The sequence below is a fragment of the Corythoichthys intestinalis genome, chromosome 1, assembly GCF_030265065.1.
Source record: "Corythoichthys intestinalis isolate RoL2023-P3 chromosome 1, ASM3026506v1, whole genome shotgun sequence".
Lineage (NCBI taxonomy): Eukaryota > Metazoa > Chordata > Actinopteri > Syngnathiformes > Syngnathidae > Corythoichthys > Corythoichthys intestinalis.
Window position 1 is genome coordinate 43,323,731 of NC_080395.1, and position 20,157 is coordinate 43,343,887.

General features: G+C 38.0%; 1 protein-coding gene across 2 annotated transcripts in view; it reads left to right on the top strand.

Moving 5' to 3' along the window:
- tcf12 (transcription factor 12) overlaps positions 1-20,157 on the top strand; it is a 169,037-nt gene that overhangs the window by 44,139 nt on the left and 104,741 nt on the right. For both annotated transcript variants that reach the window (XM_057860070.1, XM_057860150.1), the window contains exon 5: positions 3,483-3,585. In XM_057860070.1, the coding sequence (XP_057716053.1) occupies positions 3,483-3,585 (103 nt within the window). The remainder of the gene's footprint in view (positions 1-3,482; positions 3,586-20,157) is intronic.

Genomic DNA, 20,157 nt, shown 5'->3' on the forward strand with positions numbered 1-20,157 from the left:
CTACTTTGAATTATATTCATTGGAAAAGTTGTGTTTATCCAACTTAAACATACGTTTTTAAGTTTGACGCTAGTCGATGGCTTACACAGACCAAGACGACTCTTTTTCTTAACTCTCATCGACTCCCAGCCCACCTAGTTAACACAGTGACTGGCATTGACAGGGTTAGACGTCCAATCCAAATATGACTGGGAGGAATATGGCAGCGATCGACCATACAGATTGGATTGGATGTCTTTCATATCAATGGCAGTGAATGAGTTAAAATGGATGAGACGTCTATTGCTTCTTCAAATTGTTATTTAAATGGTTAAATATTGTTGGCTTCGACATATTGTACTTAGCAGCCAGGACAGATATGATGGTACCACTTTTGTTAATACCATTACATTGCAATAATATCCATATCTGGCTTATTTTGTTTATCATGGTTCTCCTTTTTGCCAAATCACTGCAATTTCTGAAATGCTGCAGTCTCTTGTCATTTTCTAAAGTTTTTCAGGATTTGACTTGTTGTTTTAGGGTAGGGGGTCGGCAACCCAAAATGTTGAAAGAGGCATATTGGTCATCTTCTAAAAATGTTGCGTCGTACAAAACATATTTTTGTTTCTTTTGGCGATAACCTTGTACATCTTAATTTGTTGCTTTGTAGCCCTTAAATTAAAAAAAAAAAAAAATCTTAAAACCCCAAACTTTTTCACTAGATTCCGATCTTTGATAAAAATGACATGATCCGGCCGACCCTGAAAATTCATACCTTTCGAAGGGAGAGAAAGAAGTAGTCTTTTAGTCCCAAAAATACAGTATATAGATATGGTACAGCATTTAAGAAAGACAAAACAATCAAGTTTTGGTTGTCAATTTTATGAAAAGAAACATCTGGTAAAAAAAAAAAAGCTATACTGTTGCATGGGCTGTCAAATTAAAGGAGTTTTAATGTTTAAAACACACATTCGTAAAGATTTTTTTTTTTTTTTGAGGGAAAATTAATTAAAAAAATTTTTTTTTAAATTAAACATTTATATATTTGATTGTTTAGTCTGCTTAGAATTAGGGTTGTTCCGATCATGTTTTTTTGCTCCCGATCCGATCGTTTTAGTTTGAGTATCTGCCGATCCCGATATTTCCCGATCCGATTACTTTTTTTTTGGTCCCGATTCAATTCCAATCATTCCCGATAATTTTTCCCGATCATATACACTTTGGCAATGCATTAAGAAAAAAATGAATAAAACTCGGACGAATATATACATTCAACATACAGTACATTAGTACTGTATTTGTTTATTATGACAATAAATCCTCAAGATGGCATTTACATTATTAACATTCTTTCTGCGAGAGGGATCCACGGATAGAAAAACTTGTAATTCTTATAGGATAAATGTGACTTTGTATATTGTGACTAAATATTGCCATCTAGTGTATTTGTTGAGCTTTCAGTAAATGATTCTGTGGCCATTTAACTGTTCTGCACAAATGCATGATGGGAAGTGCAACCATGACTGCAAAGTGGCACCAATTGATATATCTTCTCTGCGTTGGGAAATGACATAGGGTGTTAAGAAAAAGATCAACTACTACCTTTCTTCCCCACATTGCTTCCCACGATATTTCTAATTGTTGAGAGAGGGATTGTAAGGCTTTAGCCAATTAAAAAAAGACTCTAAAGGCTGCCAAAATTCACTCTACTCATTGTACGCTGTCTTTTCGCTCTCTTTATAGGTAAAACGGCACCATTATAAATTGAACGCGACATTGCGTGAGTGGGTCGTGCAGCGCATGCGTTGATTGCGTTAAATACTTTAACGTGATTAATTTAAAAAAATTAATTACCGCCGTTAACGCGATAAATTTGATAACCCTACTTTAAGCCAAAACTAAAGACTCTGGATGAGTGTAAGACATTTTGTCTGTAACGTTAATACAATTAGAAAACGATTTAATTAAAAAATATATATATTTAAAAAAAGCATGTCCGATATTTTTTTGCTGATTCCGATACTTTGAAAATGACGTGATCCCGATCGATCGGGACATCTTTACTTAAAATTAGGGCTGCAGCTATTGAATATTTTAGTAATCGAGTAATCGACTGAAAATTCTATCGATTAATCGAGTAATCGGATAAAACAAATACAATTTTAGTTGAAGAGCAATTATAAATATACATGAGAAAACAAGACATTTCATCTAATCTTAAACCATTTTCAGTCAATCAATGTCTTTATTTTCGATGTATATTGTTGAAAACAGCCACAAAAAAAAGACTAATTCACTGCTTTCACACAAAAAAACCTTTAGACCTTATTAAAAAAAAAAAAAAAAAAATATATATATATATATATATATATATATATATATATATATATATATATATATATATACACCTAAAAATGCCTTTACGCTTGATAACACACATCACTCAAAAGTTAGGATTTTTTCCCACGTGTTTCAATTGAATTTCTATTTGTGTTAAGCCATTTTTAAGTTCTAGTTAAGTTTTAAGTTAGTCTAAACTGTAAGTCCTGATAGGATTTTGAGTTTTTGCAGTGTTCAAAATAAATGTATGATACAGGCTGTATTGGAGCACATTAGGGACTAGTGCTACTTGGTGTTTTATCCAGCAATGACTACTGAGCTAAAATTGATAGTTAGCATTATTGAGTTTTTATTTTACATCCTCATCACTCCATAACGCTATGTTATGTTAAAGCCTGTATGTAAGACACGTTAGCCACGCATCGAAAGTGGTCATAATTAATAGAAACCTAGCCCTCCGCAGGGCTAACGTTACGTGTGCTAGTCACAGTAACGTTAATCTTATTTATTAGCGCTTTAGCGCTCTTTATTAGCGCTTAGCGTTCTTTATTAGCGCTTAGCGCTCTACTGCTTTAAGATGGCGGCTGTTTACTAACGCTGCCCAGACGCGGCCGAGTCTGTCAACGCGCATCTAGTTCAACATACATGTGATCTCTATGAGACTCATCAGACGCTACCTGCTACCAACCATCGTGCGGGCTAGTATTTAGCAACGTCGGCGTCGTTTGTAGGGGCTGTCGGCTGCATTTAAGTTGTTTTTTTTTTTTTTGCTTCTTCATCTACGCACGTAACATCAGCGCGTTGTCCCGCATTAAAAGTAGTCCGAGCAAAACGTGATGATTAGAGCTGTCAAAATAAACGATTACTCGAGGTGAATAAAATTACTCGGATCAGTTTTTAAACTGGAGTTACTCGAGTTGCTCGAGTATTCGTTTCAGCTCTACTTAAAATATCAAAATAAATAGAAACAAGCTGCTGCTATTTTCAGGGAAATTTTGTCCCTAGCCTTACGTTTCATTTAACCAACAAATTTCCTTCTTCCCAGATTATACAAATTTTTTTGTAACATACCACTCTCCCTACTCATTAGGAGTATGTTGTAGAGCTCAGTTAATGAAGTTGCCCAATAACGTGCTTAATATTATGATCTCTTCCCCCAGGGTTTCACAGACAGCCCTCATTATGGCGATCATTTGAGTGACAGTCGATTAGTGTCCCATGAAGGATTGTCCCCGACACCTTTTATGAACACCAACATAATGGGTAAGTAAGTGATTCTTTTTTGCCCACTCCTGTCATGCCCTGTGGTAGTGAGGGGAAAAAAACTGCCTTGGTGAAGCTAGGGCACATCATTCATCTAGAGGGAGCAGTGCTGAGTGACTTTACAGGCTACTGGAATATTTTTTCCCCTCTCCTGCTGTCTTTATTCCCCCCGTTAATCCCCTTCCCGTTACTGCTACTCCCTTTTCCGCCTCCTCCGATGACCCTCCCCCAGGCTACAAGTCACACCATCAGTATAGCTTTCCATCATAAGACACCCTCCTGACCATCATAACCGCCCAAAGAAACCGACATTGTCAGCAGGGTGGAGGATATTGTGTTAGGGGTTAAACAAGGCTTTTGTGTCAAAGACCAAAGACCGTTCTAGACGATTATTATTGTTGGATTTTTAATAATATCTGGATGATCTGTCTAGATTGTGGTTTTGTTCAGACATGTATCTCAACTTAACAAAAACTCACTGTATATATTTACATCTAAGTAATTATTCAAATTAGAGCTAAGCCTTTTACTGCACTTTAACTTCAGTGTTGTGTTCTGTGTGCACAACATTATGGGTTTTCTTGCTGTTGTGTTTTCGGTGTTGATTCACAATTTTGGCATCGTCACATTTGTAACGCTGACATGCATCGCAAATGTGAGAGCAGCGGAAAAGGACATTTTACACAAACTATAATTCTTATCAGTCGGTCAATTTTCGATTCTCGAATCGCACCTTGGGAAACTACAGAACCTTTACTTCATTTACCAGATAATTTCTAGTACTGAAAGCTCAAAAGGACACAATGATGGCAAATCTGCTCGAGCAATGGGAAACTAGCACAAGAAATTGAGGCTACTCCCTGATTTATTTTAGACACAATCAATTGATTAACAAATATTTTGAGAAGTGTTTTCTTGTATGATTGATAATTGCCATTTAGAGCCATTGTTTAACTTAAAATGATAAAAAATCAAACTCCTCTTTAATTTTAACCTGTCTACAGTAATTAATCTCTTATTTCTTTTGTCTCTCGTGAAAGCAAATTATTACCGTTTGTGTTGAATCTGAAAGAAGACAATCGTTAAACATCTGCTTTTGACTTCCAAAAACTATTATCATAAGTTCATGGAAACAAAAAAATAATGGTGGGTTTTGTCTTTTTTGAAAATAATCATTATTTGCATTCGTAGTATGTAGAGGTGTGTGAAATTTCCGATTCTTAGATTATTCGCGATACGGCCGTGGAAGATTCGAGAACGATTCACAAACGTCTAAATTCCGATTATTGAAATATGTCAAGTAAAGTGGAAGTAAAACACACTCAGCGGGCCGCGCGGTCTTCGGGACGCAATGAGGAACGGAGCGAGAGTAGCTAAACATCATGCTTTTCATTACCCGGCCCCTCGGGTAATGCCAATGTTCAACTCACGCACTAGCTCAACTCATGCCGCGAGATAAAAAAACAACAACATACCTGACTGCTGCCGACAGCTGCTACAAAGTACGTCCACATAATGTTAAGGTAGATATCATATGCATATAGGATTACATGCAAAATATACTCGGTGGCGATAGCAGCACATGTACAGAAAGCTAGATGCGGGCCTTAGTAAACGGCCGCCATCTTAAAGCAGTAGACTTCCCTGCAAGGCTGTTGTAGCGAACCTTCCAAGCGAACCTAATTAACTTTTATCTAAAATACTCCTAAATCGGTAAAATATTGACTTGAATCTGTCTTTAAAATAGTTTTAAAACTTTCACATGTCGAAAGTAGACAAAACGGAAATTATGGAATAACAGGAGCCATTTTAACAACTTTAACGGTTGTTTCACAACATTAAATTAATTGAATGTAGTTCAAAGCTGCTGATACAGAATGGGGATTTGAGTATATTATTTATTGTTTTTAACTGTTAACTTGATACTGAAATAGTCGTTTATTTAAGCCTGCGAGGCTTTTTTTTTTTGTACTGTTTTTGTAACTAATGTACAAAATATTAGCAACTAATAGTGGGGGGGGGGGGGGGGGGTCATCAATAATCGATTTATAATCGAATCATAGCCTCTGAATCGTAATCCTAATCGAATCGTTTGGTGCCCAAAGATTCCCACCTCTAGTAGTATGAATGACCTGCAATTGGCTTTTAGTTGACCACTTGACTTTGGACGATGTAACAAAGTTGTCATGTGCGAAGAAGGCGTTTGTGCTGTAATCTGTTTAGTAACCTTGACGCAATGCACTGCACGCTGCCTGACAGGTGGACACCACATTGCTCATGTTTATAGTGCAATATATCGACAAGAATTTCCTCACTGTGTTTTGTTATGTGACACCATCTGACTTGGATCAGATGTTGTCATATTCAGTTCAAAATTACGTCAGAATTCTATATTCTATGTACAATATAATTGGCTCACAAGTTTTATCAAGGTTGACTAAAATGATGGCATATCTTGACCCGTTTTGCAAGCTCAGTATTGCCTGTCACTATTTCTTCATGAAATTCGCTATCACTATGACATCTGGGCTGCTTGAACTTTGAGCTTCTATTGTGGAGACTTCCCCTACATTCAGCTGTCCTAATTATCCACAGGGATATTGAATTGATATCCCCAACAAGGAGCAGTGAGATGTAATTACCTAATACGTTTTGTTTTATTCTTGTGTCAGCTAGATGAGGGATGTCTATTGGGATGTTGGGAGTGCTTGCAATCCAGCTATCTTCCTAATTACCCTTCACAATGAGCTCCATCTGAAGGAACTGAACTCTGCTCCTTTCTATATCGCACTGTGGCTGGCACCTAATGTTTTATAAGTATTTACAGGGTTTCTCCCAGCAAACTTGCAAAGCCATTTGGTAAGGAAACCTAACGGTAGCCCACCATGTGTTAAAACAGTGGTGTCCAAACTATTCCACATAGGGCCGTAGTGTGTGCAGGATTTCTCTCCAACAAAACAAGACCACACCTTTCCAACAATCTGGTGTTTTATAAGTGTAATCAGTTGATTGCAGTCAGGTGCTGCTTGTTTTAGTAGAAACCACACTGGTTAAAAGGTCTATGCTTGACTGGTATGAACAAAAACCAGGACCCACAGCGGCCCTCAAAGACCGGTTTGGAAACCCCTGTGTTAAAATAAATAAAATTGTTAAGTTGAATGGAGTTTTGAAATGATGATTGTTATGCGTTCAAGCCATTTTCTAACAATAATTAAAAATAGAGTCCTACAAAAAGACAGTCTTGAAATACACATTTTAAATAAAGAAAAATACAATGCAATTCAGTGCAATGGCAGAGAATTGGGACAGGTTTGTTCACGTATTGACCATAGGGTGTTACCATTTCTCTTTCACTTGTATCACCGGATGTGGTAAAATGTGTATATCATTTTAATACTTTCGTTTGTAGGACTGTGTTAGCCTGGCGAGGGCAAGAAAAGCCTGGCATTCCACCATACCATAGGGCCTAATACTGTAAATTCTGAAAGAAGGGTATACTTGGAATAAAATATGACCATTAAAGAACATTAACTTACTTTGAAACTTATACTAAATTATACTCTTTAACATTAAAGCTTACCTTATATAATAAAACACTTCTTTTTACAAAGTAAATCTAATTATATGTAATCAATGAAACTATTCTAATAATGGAGTAAAGTTTACTTTAGATAATCAACCAGACCCTACTCATTATGAAGTAAAGCCTACCTTAAATAATGAAGTCCTACTTTTGGCCTACAACAGGCATGTCCAAAGTCCGGCCCGGGGGCCAAATGCGGCCCGTGGTCAGATTTCATCCGGCCCCCAGCCTCTATCATAAAATCAATAACGTCTGGCCCGCACACCGACTTAATAATTTGGTCAGCAGTACTGCTACAAGCATATGAAGTAGTTTACACACTAAATGCTGCTCCTCATTTACCCACTAAAAAGGGAGCAGCACTCTAAGCAACATTACCACATGTGACCCTTTACTCCCAATTTTCTAAAATGGCGACAATCAACAAAAAAAAAAAGTTGACTGCGACGGCTGGCGCTTCAAGGATAGGTGGAAACTGGACTATTTTGTCACTAAAATCCGCAACGACTGTGTCTGCCTCATTTGCAAAGAGACAGTCGCTGTTTTTAAAGAGTTCAATATGAGGCGATATTACCAAACAAGACACGCTGACATGTACGACAATATTACAGGGTAGATACGTAGCGAGAAATTGAAGCAAATGGAAGCTACTTTAATTTCACAGCAGCAGTATTTCGCAAGAGCCCGAGAGTCGAAAGAGAACGCTAGTTGAGAGATTGTTGAAATTATTAAAAAAAAAAAAAAAAAAAGTAGTGCTGCAACGATTAATCGATTAACTCGAGTTTTCGATTAGAAAAAAATATTCGAACTAAATTTTGTTTCTTCGAGTATTCGTTTAATTGAAGTGGCATTGTAATGGTTGATTTTAAAAGTGTTTGCATTTAATTTTACTGATGAGGATGGATACAATGCCCTCTGGTCTGCCTCTTTTCACATGGCTGAATCCAACTGCTCCCTGTTAAGACCAACATAAGCTATGTTTTTGTTTGAGCGAATTTTTTTTAATGCAGCGGTCTCAAACCGACTCCACAAAGGGCCGCAGTGGGTCCTGGTTTTTGTTCCAACAGATCCAGCACAAACAGTTCAACCAATGAGGTTTCTACATACATAAGCAGCACCTGATTGCAATCAACTGATTACACTTGTAAGAAACCAGATTGGTGAAAAGGTATTTGTCTCGTTTGGTTGGAATGAAATCCAGTACCCCCTGCGGCCCTTTGAGGACCGGTTTGAGACCACTGTTTTAATGCATTCTTAATTTAGTTTGTAGGTATTTAGCCGTTTTTTTGTGGGAATATGTGTCTAAACCACTTGTTAAGAGCATTGTAAAAAAAAAAAACTTTAGCATTTTATAGCATTTAAGCTAGCAGACTTTTTCTATCCAAGTTAGCCAATTGTTCTTTTGTTGTACACAGATCCTCATTTAAAAAAAAAAAAAAATTATATCGTTTGAGGCTCAGCAAACACTGAGGTGTTTTAATTTTTCATGTTCCATATCCGATTACTTGATTATTCGAACAAACTAGTCCATCGATTAATCGACTAATAAAATAATCGATAGCTGCAGCCCTATAATAAAGCAAATGTGACACACAGAACGGCTTGCTAAAATTTGCTTGAATATATTCTACGTTAAGGATGTCGGCCAAGGTCGGCCCCCCCACATTTTTACCACACCAAATTTGGCCCCCTTTGCAAAAAGTTTGGACACCCCTGGCCTACAATATAGTCCATATATATATTTTAGTCAAATTGCCCAGCTATGTTTTAGTCAAATCGCTTGACTGAGCAGCAAATTGACAACAAGTATACATCAGTTATTTTGTGACACCAACGTGCAGAAAGGATCACTTCCCTCTTAAAATGTAGGCGCACAAGAACTGGCTTTCACCTACTTCACAAACAATAGCAAGCTAAAACTTAGTTTAAAAACTAAACTGAAATTATTATACAACACCAAACTAAAAAACATAAATAGCAAATACTGAAATAACTGGTACATTAACTGAAAAAATAATTAGCACATAACATGAACTTTAAAAGTTATTTACATCTGTAGCGCTGCAATGCATGCTGGGAGGCATGAGGCATGTTGGAGAACAACAGTGTTGACAGCAGGTTGCATTCTTGAAGCGATGAAGCTTCGCAGCCAATTGGTTTAAAACTTCATGGTAGTTCATTTGCTCTATGGTGCAATCAAGTGGCCTTGAAGCCCAAAAGGGCAACAGCGTTAAAGGGATCCACGGCTAGAAAAACTTGAAGTTCATTAAAGATAAACGTTATTATGAGTTAAAGTAATATGATATTAAAACCCTTCTTAATGTTTTCGTTGTTATACAATTTGTAAAATTAGTTTAACTATGTCGTCATTGTTGTCGAAGCCACAAGGCGGTGACGTCATTGGGTTATGCTGCCGGGATTCCAGATGATGACTCTTGCGACATAAACATGTCATCTGTTCAACCCTTTCAATTTGAACCCGAGAGGAACAATGTTGAGCATGACAGCACAGTCAATATTTCACAAAACGAGCAGCAAAAGCAAAATGAACAGGAGAGATGGGATGGGATGAGACGAGACGAGAGAATGACAAAACCGGTGTTCTACCAAAATGTGCTACACCAGCAAAACGTCCTACAAGAAGCGATTTTGACTCAAAAAGTACTACTGCACGCTTTCAGCTTGTTTTGTTTGGATGCATACAGGCAGAACATACTAAAGATGTCTTAAGAAAACACTATAGTAATATCAAATAAGGGTTGTTTAAATATGTTATGTGACTTATATGGTCAACTGATCAACAATATGCTTTAAAAGCTACCTCAAGAAAACACAATGCTTGAAAGGATGAGAGGGAAACACATGCATAAAGTATTTTGAGGCAATGAAAAGGTAGTAAAAGAGCTGATAAAAACACATGTGCGCATGTGTTGGACGTCTCGCTGCGTAGAAGGAATTGAACAAACTACGTCATCACCCCGAGCATCCATTGCGTGCATAAAACATGGCGCCCTCCGTAGGTCAAAACATGTAGTAAATATCATAGATTTTAAAATCAATGGCAATATTTTATGTGTTTCTAATAACATATTTTAGTAAAAGAGAACAATTGTGGCTTTTAAGAGCCTCCTAGTCTTTAAGTTTGAGGTTCCCTTAAAGAATTGCATAACAATTTGTTTTAGAAAATGATATGAATGTGCTTGCGTGACTATATGAAGAAAATACAGGACAAGACAACAGAGTGAAAGGTCTGATATGTATTCAATTATGAATTAAAAAATGTCATTTATGAAGTGGCATACGTATATAACTGATTGTTTCGAGACATATGGTTGACATAAATCTAGGAATGTGTCTCAAGGATCATCACGCTCAACATTCAAAGTTCAGCTTCATCCGCATTGTCATTACATTAAATCCTTCCATCCATGTGCTTTATGACCATGACACAATTGCTGAGTTGTAAATTTATAGTCACGTTTCCCTCGGAGTGCTTCTTCGATATTACACATGCAGCTTTGGCTCTGCATGCGAACTAATCATCTTAATGCTGCCATCAACACACACAAATAGGCGCATGAATCACACGTCCACACGTGAATCGAACGTGACTACTTGAGCTGTTTTATACGTGGCTATACACATACAACTTATGCTTCCAGTAGTTCATGAGGGAAATAAGCTCTAGTGTTGGTAATATATTGGGCTGCTGTTATTGCCTAAATAGATTATGCCACAATTTATCACGTGTAATTTAGATAAAAAATAATTTTGTATTATTAAATAACAAAATGTTCATGTGATTTGCAGGTATCAAGCATGTCAATCTGGGGTTGCTGTCTTTCTATTTCACTATATTAGATATGTCAATCTCATTTGTTACGGACCACATTGTAGTTATGGTTTCTTTAGGAGTGACATATCTACCAATTAGGGCTGCCATGTTAACCGACTAATTGACAAACTAATCAATTATTGTTTTTTATTTTTATGAAACGAGACTAAAAAGGGGGAAAAGAGTGAATATTCACTTTTACTTATTTTATTTTTTTTTCCCAACTTTCTGATTTTGAATTAAAAAGAAGAAACTAAATATTCTCCTGCACTGTCAGTGGCACTGAATCATGAATTTAAATTAATTGTATGTCCATCGTTTTCAGCAGTGTTATGGACGGGCATAACCAGAGTGCAGTATATTTATGTTGAATTTATGAATTTGGTTTCATCAACATTTTATAAATTTATGATTTTATTTATTTATAACTATATAAATATAAAAAATCTGTTTAAGAACTAGTACACATACAATATGTAGACATTACATTTTGGGTCATGTAGGTCACACTTGAATACCAAATGTTAATATTGTGGCCTAAATGACCCAAAACGATTCGGAAAAGCGGGAGATGACGACGACCATTTTACTTTCCAAGTGACACTGTTAGATAAGTGATAGTGTTGTGTTTTAACTCTTCACTGAAATAGTAAACCAATGCAAACAATATGCACCCTTACATGCGATACATGTATGGTTTCTTATATGAACTTGTGTTAAACCTTAGTTTTACACGAATCATTTTCAGTGACAAGCACAAAATGCACATACGTATCTCCAGTTCAAATGACAGGACCAGAATGTTGCAAATTGAGGACGAGGCGATGTGGTGCAGTACAGTTTAGAGGATGGAGCCGGTCATTATGCTGAGCTGCAGGGTGTGCTTATCTATTACCAAGGTCAGTGGAGCATGAAGAGCTGAAGACGAGCTGAAAGAGCGCAAATCCTTTTTCTCCATCCCCTTGCCGCCCACATCTCGCACCTCCCCAACCTCGTGTCTCTCTTGGCCCATCTTGGCCTCACCCGTCCTTTCCCTCCTCAGGTCCCGGCCCCCAGCAGTTGACTGGGGAGGCAGGCCAGCTGCAGAGGATCAGCTGTAGGCTCAATAGGCCTCAGGGGAGGAGGGGGCTGTGTCTTTATAGTGGAAATAACTGAGATTCGATCAAGATATGACGACTTAATGAGTCTTGTGGAATCAGCTGCAGAGGTCGCAACTTTGTAGTAATTACAATCGCTACAATTTTTTGGGTAAAGATTTTTTTAAAAAATTCGGTAGTAGGTACTGTATGGATTTTATTGGGATATTGATAGAAAATGAACCAAAAACGTATGTGTTATATTATGTTACGAGTGTGTTTTTGGTCCAGCTGCAAGAGTGCCAGTGCACCTTTACTATTATTTACTAGGGGTGTATATTAAGGGTGTTCCAAAAAATTGATTATTAGATGCATCGCGATTCGACACGTGACGATTCGATTATGATTCATAAATGTTCAAAAACGATGTTTTTTCCTAATAACGTTAGGACAGCAGCTCGTAGCGGAAAGAAATTCAAGACACGTCTGCCGCCCGGACACCTTTAACGGACGCATGCAAAACGTTGGATGTTAAGAGTATGCCACCGGCTGCCAGGGGGCCGTGCCTTCCTGTAAGAACGTTACTCCTACTAATGGAAGGAGAGTGAGTAGTCGGGAAGAGAGATACCGCAGTTAGGTGCTCCTTGTCTTTAAGTTGTCCAGCAGTTGGTTCAAGTCATGTTAATTGGAAAAAATCCCTATTGTTTTGCTAAGTTCTGTGTCTATCAGATTTGAGTACACATCCCCTCTTGTACTGTTTAGCTTTTATTGTTGTTGTTTTTAAGATGTTACTAGTTAGCGCCGAGCGCTATGCCAATTACCGAGTTCGCTAACATGTCGCTCCATGTCAAGTTGTGCGTTGTTTGGTGGTGAACAAAAGTTACTGCAGATGCAGAACGTTTAAAACCAGGATTAAGTACACTACAGACATGTGAAACAGGACAGACATATGTGAAAACAAAGTATATTGGTTAAAAGAATTCGTATTTCTAAAGACAATTTGTTTCCAGAAAATGTGGAATTCATTCCACCAGTGTAAATTTTATTGTATTGTTTAGAGAAATAAGTACTGCCTTTGAAACAGCTAAGGTTTTTCACCTTCTTGTGGTATAGGCATATTGAGAAATAAGTCCTGCCTTTAAAATGGTTGTTTTTCCACATTGTTTAAAAAAAAAAAAAAAAGTTTAAGGGCAGCTTTTTGTTGTATGGGCATGTTTGCATCGTTCTTCTTGAATCATTAGGATAGCATATTTTAAATAAATAATGGACATTGTGTTTGGCTACTTTATTAATTAGTAATGTATGATGCATCGAAAATCGTCAATACCGTGATCACCGTCCAATAATCGAATCGTAGCACCCTGAATCATAATTGAATCGAATTGTGGGGTGCTCAAAATTGGCACACCTGTAGTGTATATCACCAATTTTATGACAATACAATACAATAAAAAATTCTTTGGACATCGATACCATATTTGCCGAAATTACAACGGCCGCAATGATCCGATTCAAGGTCTTTCAAGTGGCTTAACTCGACTTAATACAATATTTTGTTCACATTTGTTGCAATCAGTTACAGTTCACGTAAAGTAATAAAAAATAGATCAATTTTCATTTTTTTGATTTGGTTGTTAAAACACGAGACATTTTATGAAAACCATTCTTTTTAACGAAACTACGTATCTGAAACAACAATCATATTAATCAACATTTTGCATTGTGCTTAACAAAGTGATATGGGTATCGATCCAGATCGAGTAATTGTTGTACCCCAATACTCACCTGCTTTTTCCTCTCGTGACAATCATATTATTTGCATTACAACTAGATATGAGAAGTTTTTGCTTAACTGAGTAAACCAGTTTCTCCTCCTGTCAAATGCTGGACTAGCAGCTAAAGGAAATGGAATACAACCTTTGGAACTGGTGCAAACCAGTCCAAAACGTGATCTAAATTTAGTCTTAGAGCGCAAATAGGGCCCAAACCTTTGCTGAACCCCTTAGACTTACTCACCAAATCCTTGGGGTTCGATCGAAGCCAGGTTAAGAACCACTGGTCTAGTGGTTTGCTTGAAATGTATCCCTGCACAGCCTAAGCTGGAGCCGCATTCCAAAGCCATGTGTGTTTCGCTCTTTGTCCTTCACCTTGTTTTTCGGTTTCTTGGACTGTCCAACAGTTGTTTGGTAGCTGATTCCAAACATTGACACATACTTGATGCTTCATGCTGACTGGATTGTAATATCCAGCTGGGAGAAATTTTCTCAGCTTGTTAAATGTGTACTGGTTCCATTGGACAGCTGGGGAAAGAGATGCAGGAGAGCATGTTAGCAGCATCCATTACAGTGTTGGTGTTCACATTGCGGGAGACGTTATTAGGGAGTGCATCGCCTGTCTCCTCTTAAGAGAATGGACGTGTGATTATGAAGTCATCAGCCATGAACCTGTGTGGCTTTGGAGAAGCACCCCTCCTCATGGGTCCTCAGGGCGCCATTGATTGGTGACCATGTGTTTGTGCCTGATAGACTGTGAAATGGTGTGTTGCTGCACGGCTGTGTCACACCTGCGTCCCACCAATGTGATTGATTGGTTTGGTCATGTGGAATGCTCCCATCTGGTCCACAGTAATGCATTTTTTTCTCCTCATTTGTGAATAAAAAGCACAGACAGGAGAATAGCTGGGCTGGGGAAAAAAGGCAAAGGTCACATGAAAATATTTTCCCGTTCCACTTCTCATTTTCGTTTTTAATGTTTGTGGAAAAAAATTAAATGAGCAAGCTCTGGAATCTGATTATCTGGGAGTGGGATAAATATAATCAGGAAATCCACATATCTAACAAAAATGTATTTTTCCAAGGAGGTAAACGGTTATTGCACTGCACCTGCAGTTATACATTTTGAAGGAGACCTTTACAGGCTGTGAAGACAATCTTTTATACCCCCGAGCCTACTACATTATTTTTAGAGCAATGAACTGACGAATAATGATCATTTGCAAGTTAAGTCTTTGAATCACTTAAGCAACCAAAAATAATGGTGGCTAGATCAGGGATCGCTACGTCTCAAGATAGATGAAAAACTGTGATTGCTGGTACCAACCATCAAGCAGTCATAAAAAGGTTAATGCATTACAGTTAAGAGATGGCTTGAATGCCATCTGTGTTGATTATCGGACGCTAATGGAACAGCCCTTGTTATTTTGTTTTTCATTCTTGCATTCCCCCCGGCTTGATTTCGCTTAATCCTGATCCCTTTCCTTAAATTGATCTAGTTATTCTACCTAATGGCTAATTACACATCAGGCTGTATGAGCAAATGCATTTATCATCATGGTACCTAATAATCAGTGGCATTTCAACAAAGAGGGGAAAAAATGCAAATTAGAACTCATTAACATTTGCTCTTGCTGTGTTGAATAAGTAACTACTGACAAGGCTGTATGCAGAAATTGATGTTAAGCTCGTGGCAAGAGAGATATGTTTCCTTTGTATTATTAGCTCATCCTCTGTCATACATGTACTCTCTCAATGCTTGGCTGGATTTGGTAGTCTACCATACCTCCTTCTTCTGCTTCCACAATGACCCACGACCCAACCTTTAATGTAGTCAGCTTTCATTTACTGTTCAACAGAAATAGTAGAAGCATCAAAAAGCTTTGTACTTAGTCCTACACAAACAAATACTTTTAAGGGAAGGAAACAAAAGAGCAATTTTAAAGGTAAGCGGACGGAGACAGTGCATCCATCTATAACAGTTTTATTGAACAGAGCTCACTTTTGTTTCTTATATTAGTGCTGAAGGAACTATGACCTCTTCTTGAAAATGAGAATACTAAGTAACTGCATGTAATGTGATATTTTTTAAACAAAGAAGTTATTATTGTTGTTGTTGTTATTAACCAAGTTCCACATTATAGAGCTCACCTGACCAAAAGCCACACTGCCCAAATTTAACAATTAAGAAAAAAAAAATCCCATATATACAGTGTAAGTGAGTCGACCCCTCGCATTTCTGCAGATATTTAAGTATATCTTTTCATGGGACAACACTGAGAAAATGACACTTTGACACAATGAAAAGTAGTCTGTGTGCCGCTTATATAATAGAGTTTCCCCCTCAAAATAACTCAAAATATAGCCATTAATATCTAAACCCCTGGCAACAAAAGTGAGTACACCCCTTAGAAACTACGTACATCCCTAAATGTCTAAAACTGAGTACTGCTGGTCATTTTCCCTCCAAAATGTCATGTGACTTGTTACAGGAGTGCTGTCAGCATTGCTCCAGAGATTGAAGAGGTGGGGGGGGGGGGGGGGGGGGGGTCAGCCTGTTAGTGCTCAGACCATATGCCGCACTCTACATCAAATTGGTGTGCATGGCTGTCACCCCAGGAGGAAGCCTCTTCTGAAGACGGTACACAAGAAAGCCCGCAAACAGTTTGCTGAAGACATGTCAATAAAGCACATGGATTACTGGAACCATGTCCTATGGTCAGATGAGACGGGTGGGCTTTCTTGTACGTAGTTTCTAAGGGGTGTACTCACTTTTGTTGCCAGGGGTTTAGATATGAATGGCTATATTTTGAGTTATTATGAGGGGAAAATAAATCAACTCTGTTATATAAGCTGCACACAGACTACTTTCATTGTGTCAAAGTGTCATTTTCTCAGTGTTGTCCCATGAAAAGATACACTTACAGTACATATCTGCAGAAATGCGAGGGCTGTACTCACTTTTGTGATACACTGTTCACAGCACCTGATTATACGCCACAGGTTTCCATGTATTAATATAGGATATTTACATACACAGATGTAACACAGAAAGGTTATTCAAAAATCTCTTCATTAACCGAATTAATATCATCAACATGCTGAGTTGCGTCCTCCTCATTCATATGCAGCGGTCACAATTAGCACTCGTTTTCTCTGGGGCAGTCTGAAACCATGAAAACACCAACTTTAAAAACAGGTTACTAAAGAAATGAAGAAAAATAAGATCTACCTTGAATTCTTATCTTGCAACTGAGCCCTACCCATAGGGTTTGATTAACTGAACTAATTGCAAGCATTGCTAGCATAATATCCAAATTCCGATTGTTGAATATTGAAAAATCAATCATCGATATATATCGAATCGGAGCCTCTGAATCATAATCGTAATCGAATCGATAGGTGCCCAAAGATTCCCACCTCTACTGGCCAGTATCTGTTTGTTGTCCTTGGCCTACTGTAGCCTCTTTGTCTCACCACCCGCACTTAGCTTTTAATTGTTCTTCTGTATGATGAAGTCTGACGAAGCGGCTTGCAGGCTATGTCGATGCTAGCTGCGAAAAGCCATGTCGTATTTGGGTATCCATTCTTTTGAAATATGTCTAGCCATCCATGGTTACTTAAATGGTTCTTCCGTAGTGGCACCAAGGGTCTTCTCTTGACAACAAACCCGCATGTACATGGAAAGAAACTCACCTTCTCATAAACGGAGCCTTTGGAATTCAACACTAGCTAAGGGTTACATACAGGAACCCAAGAGGAACCCAAGAGTGTCATATTGGAACACCCGAGCTAGTTGGTAGAGAATTTGAAGGCACAACAAAAATCCACTAATAAGCTGCTTCCTTATGAAAACTGCAGGTTTCAAATTGAAAGAACGAAATAGTGACTTCATGGTCCCAAAATTTTAAAAAATCAGCAATTAACATTTTACTGCTGTTTTTTTTTCTTCTTTTTTTTTTTTTTGTTTGTTTAATATCTCGGGCGCCATTAAATGTGAACTCTAATGTAACTATTACACATTGGACACAATCTGAGGACTTTGAAGGGAGAGGAAGCAGAGGTGTGTTAAACTAATTTGGTTTGTACATAAACAGCATTTCCTCATCCTGTCCTTTGTTGTCCTGTTTGTTTTCACAATCCTGGCTTTCCTTAAAGCAAGGAAAATCGACTGGATCTTGGAATGTATCTCACGGGCATTGAAGCATGCTCTCTAATTGCCTGTTTTTGTGGTGAGCTTTTTGAATTGATCCCTGGAGACTCTTAGGTTCCTACCTTTCATGTTATCTAAATACTGCTTGTGCTGTTCAATACAATGCCACACCGTGCTGTGGTGCTGACCCTAGATCGATAAGCACACTTGAAGACTAGTCGGCTTTGACTTTTCCTAATTCATTTTTATCTGTCGTGGAACTCAATGTTAACTCTAATAATTTGTAATGCATTGGCTGCCATTGACAGCGCTAGATGTCCAATCAATTTTGACTGGGAGAGGCTAGCAGCGAATATTTGCTGCAAACCTTTATAGTCAAAATGGACTGAACTTCTACCACCGTCAGTTCCACTGAAATATGAGAGTGCACAGCCAGGTAACCCAGTTTAAATGAATTGGATGTCTATCCTTGTCAGCAGCAGGCAATGACTTGAATAGTTTGAAATGAAAAAAAAAAAAAACTCAAAACAATTTACTGTTATTGGGGGTCATAACCAGAGTGTATTTGTTTTATTCATTTAGGTTTTTTATTAACATGTTATTCATTTATTATTGTATGAATTAATTAAAAATATATATTTAAAAAAAAAATACAATAATTATTTATTGTATCTTGTCAGTGATCGGCAACCCAAAATGTTGAAAGAGCCACATTGGACCCCCCCCCCCCCCCAAAAAAAAATGTCTGGAGCCGCAAAAAATTAAACGCCTCACATAAGCCTTATAATGAAGGCAGCACATGCTATATGTGTCTGTATTAACTATATTAGCCTACTATCAAAATGAGTAAGTTGGCTAAAAATACATAATGAGCCTTCATGATTTAATGTTTATTTTCCCTGGAGTGACGACTCTATTGTATGATGCCACCTCAAGTTTAACTTCATTACAATATTAATGAATCTCCGTTTTGTTTTTGAAGTCTGCAAATAGGTGTTCTGATTTGTTGATGAATGTCTCCTTCATGTACTCACCATCTGTGAACGGTTTTCCACGCTTTATTAACTCCCGGGTTGCAACAAAACTTGCAGCAGTAGTGGAGTTTGGCGATGCAATCCACTTCTTAAATCTCTTTTCTAAATTCTTCAGAAGTAAAGCAGTCACACTTTTTCCCTCACTCCCAACTGGGTACTCGGCTGCCAATGTAGCATGCCTTCCCTGGAAATTTCTTACCACACGACTCTTTTTGTTATTTGACAACTTTTCGCCAGAGAGTAAACATTCAGGCAATCCTTCTACATTGGTAATGAATGCAAATGATTCGGTCCAAGAAACGTTGAATCCTCTGTTCTCTTCAGTTATTTTTCTCTTTTTCCCTTTCGGATCCATGGCCCATCACACAGCCGCCGGTTTGTTTACAGTAGCCACCTGCCTGGCATTCCGCCCACAGGCGGTTTTTCCTATGGGCAATGTGGGAGACTGCCCAGGGCGCAATCTATTTGGGGGCGCAAAAGCTATTTTCTAGAGTTCATACCGCTCATTTTCACGTCAAGTTGGTAGGGTGGGCACTAGGGCACCCCTTACCATCATGTCAATTGTTGCTGAGAGTTATGTGTGTCAGGGAAGGGGCAGGGGTGATGGGAGGGGAATCAGCTGCTTATAAATGGAGAGTGAGTGAGCAGGACGAGTCTCAATCACTGTCCGAGTAATAGCAAGGAGGGTAGCGGGGCTTTGTACCCTGTATAGCTTTTCACTGGCCACCTTATTATTCCTGTGACTACTTTAAGAAATGGTGATTTTTTTCCAAGAAAGTCCATTAATGGGTCTATCATATTCCTCGTTTAATACTCTACGAGAAAAATATTACATATATGCATCTAAAATAATCCTAAACGATTTTATTAGCAATTTTAATACTCCTTTTAGCAAGGTTACTTGGGTATGCGGTATGCCGCTGCGTACGTTCCCATAGCAACCAGTCCTGCTACGTCACAAGTGCTGCATATTCTGAGAACGAGAATAGGCGTAAATCAAAAAGTAAATCCGAACTTTTAAGATTTTTTTGGGTTGAATTTGAATCATATTTCACATCACTTAATATGATACAAAATAATAAATGCAAGTCTGGTATAAAAGCTCATGCAAAATTGTTT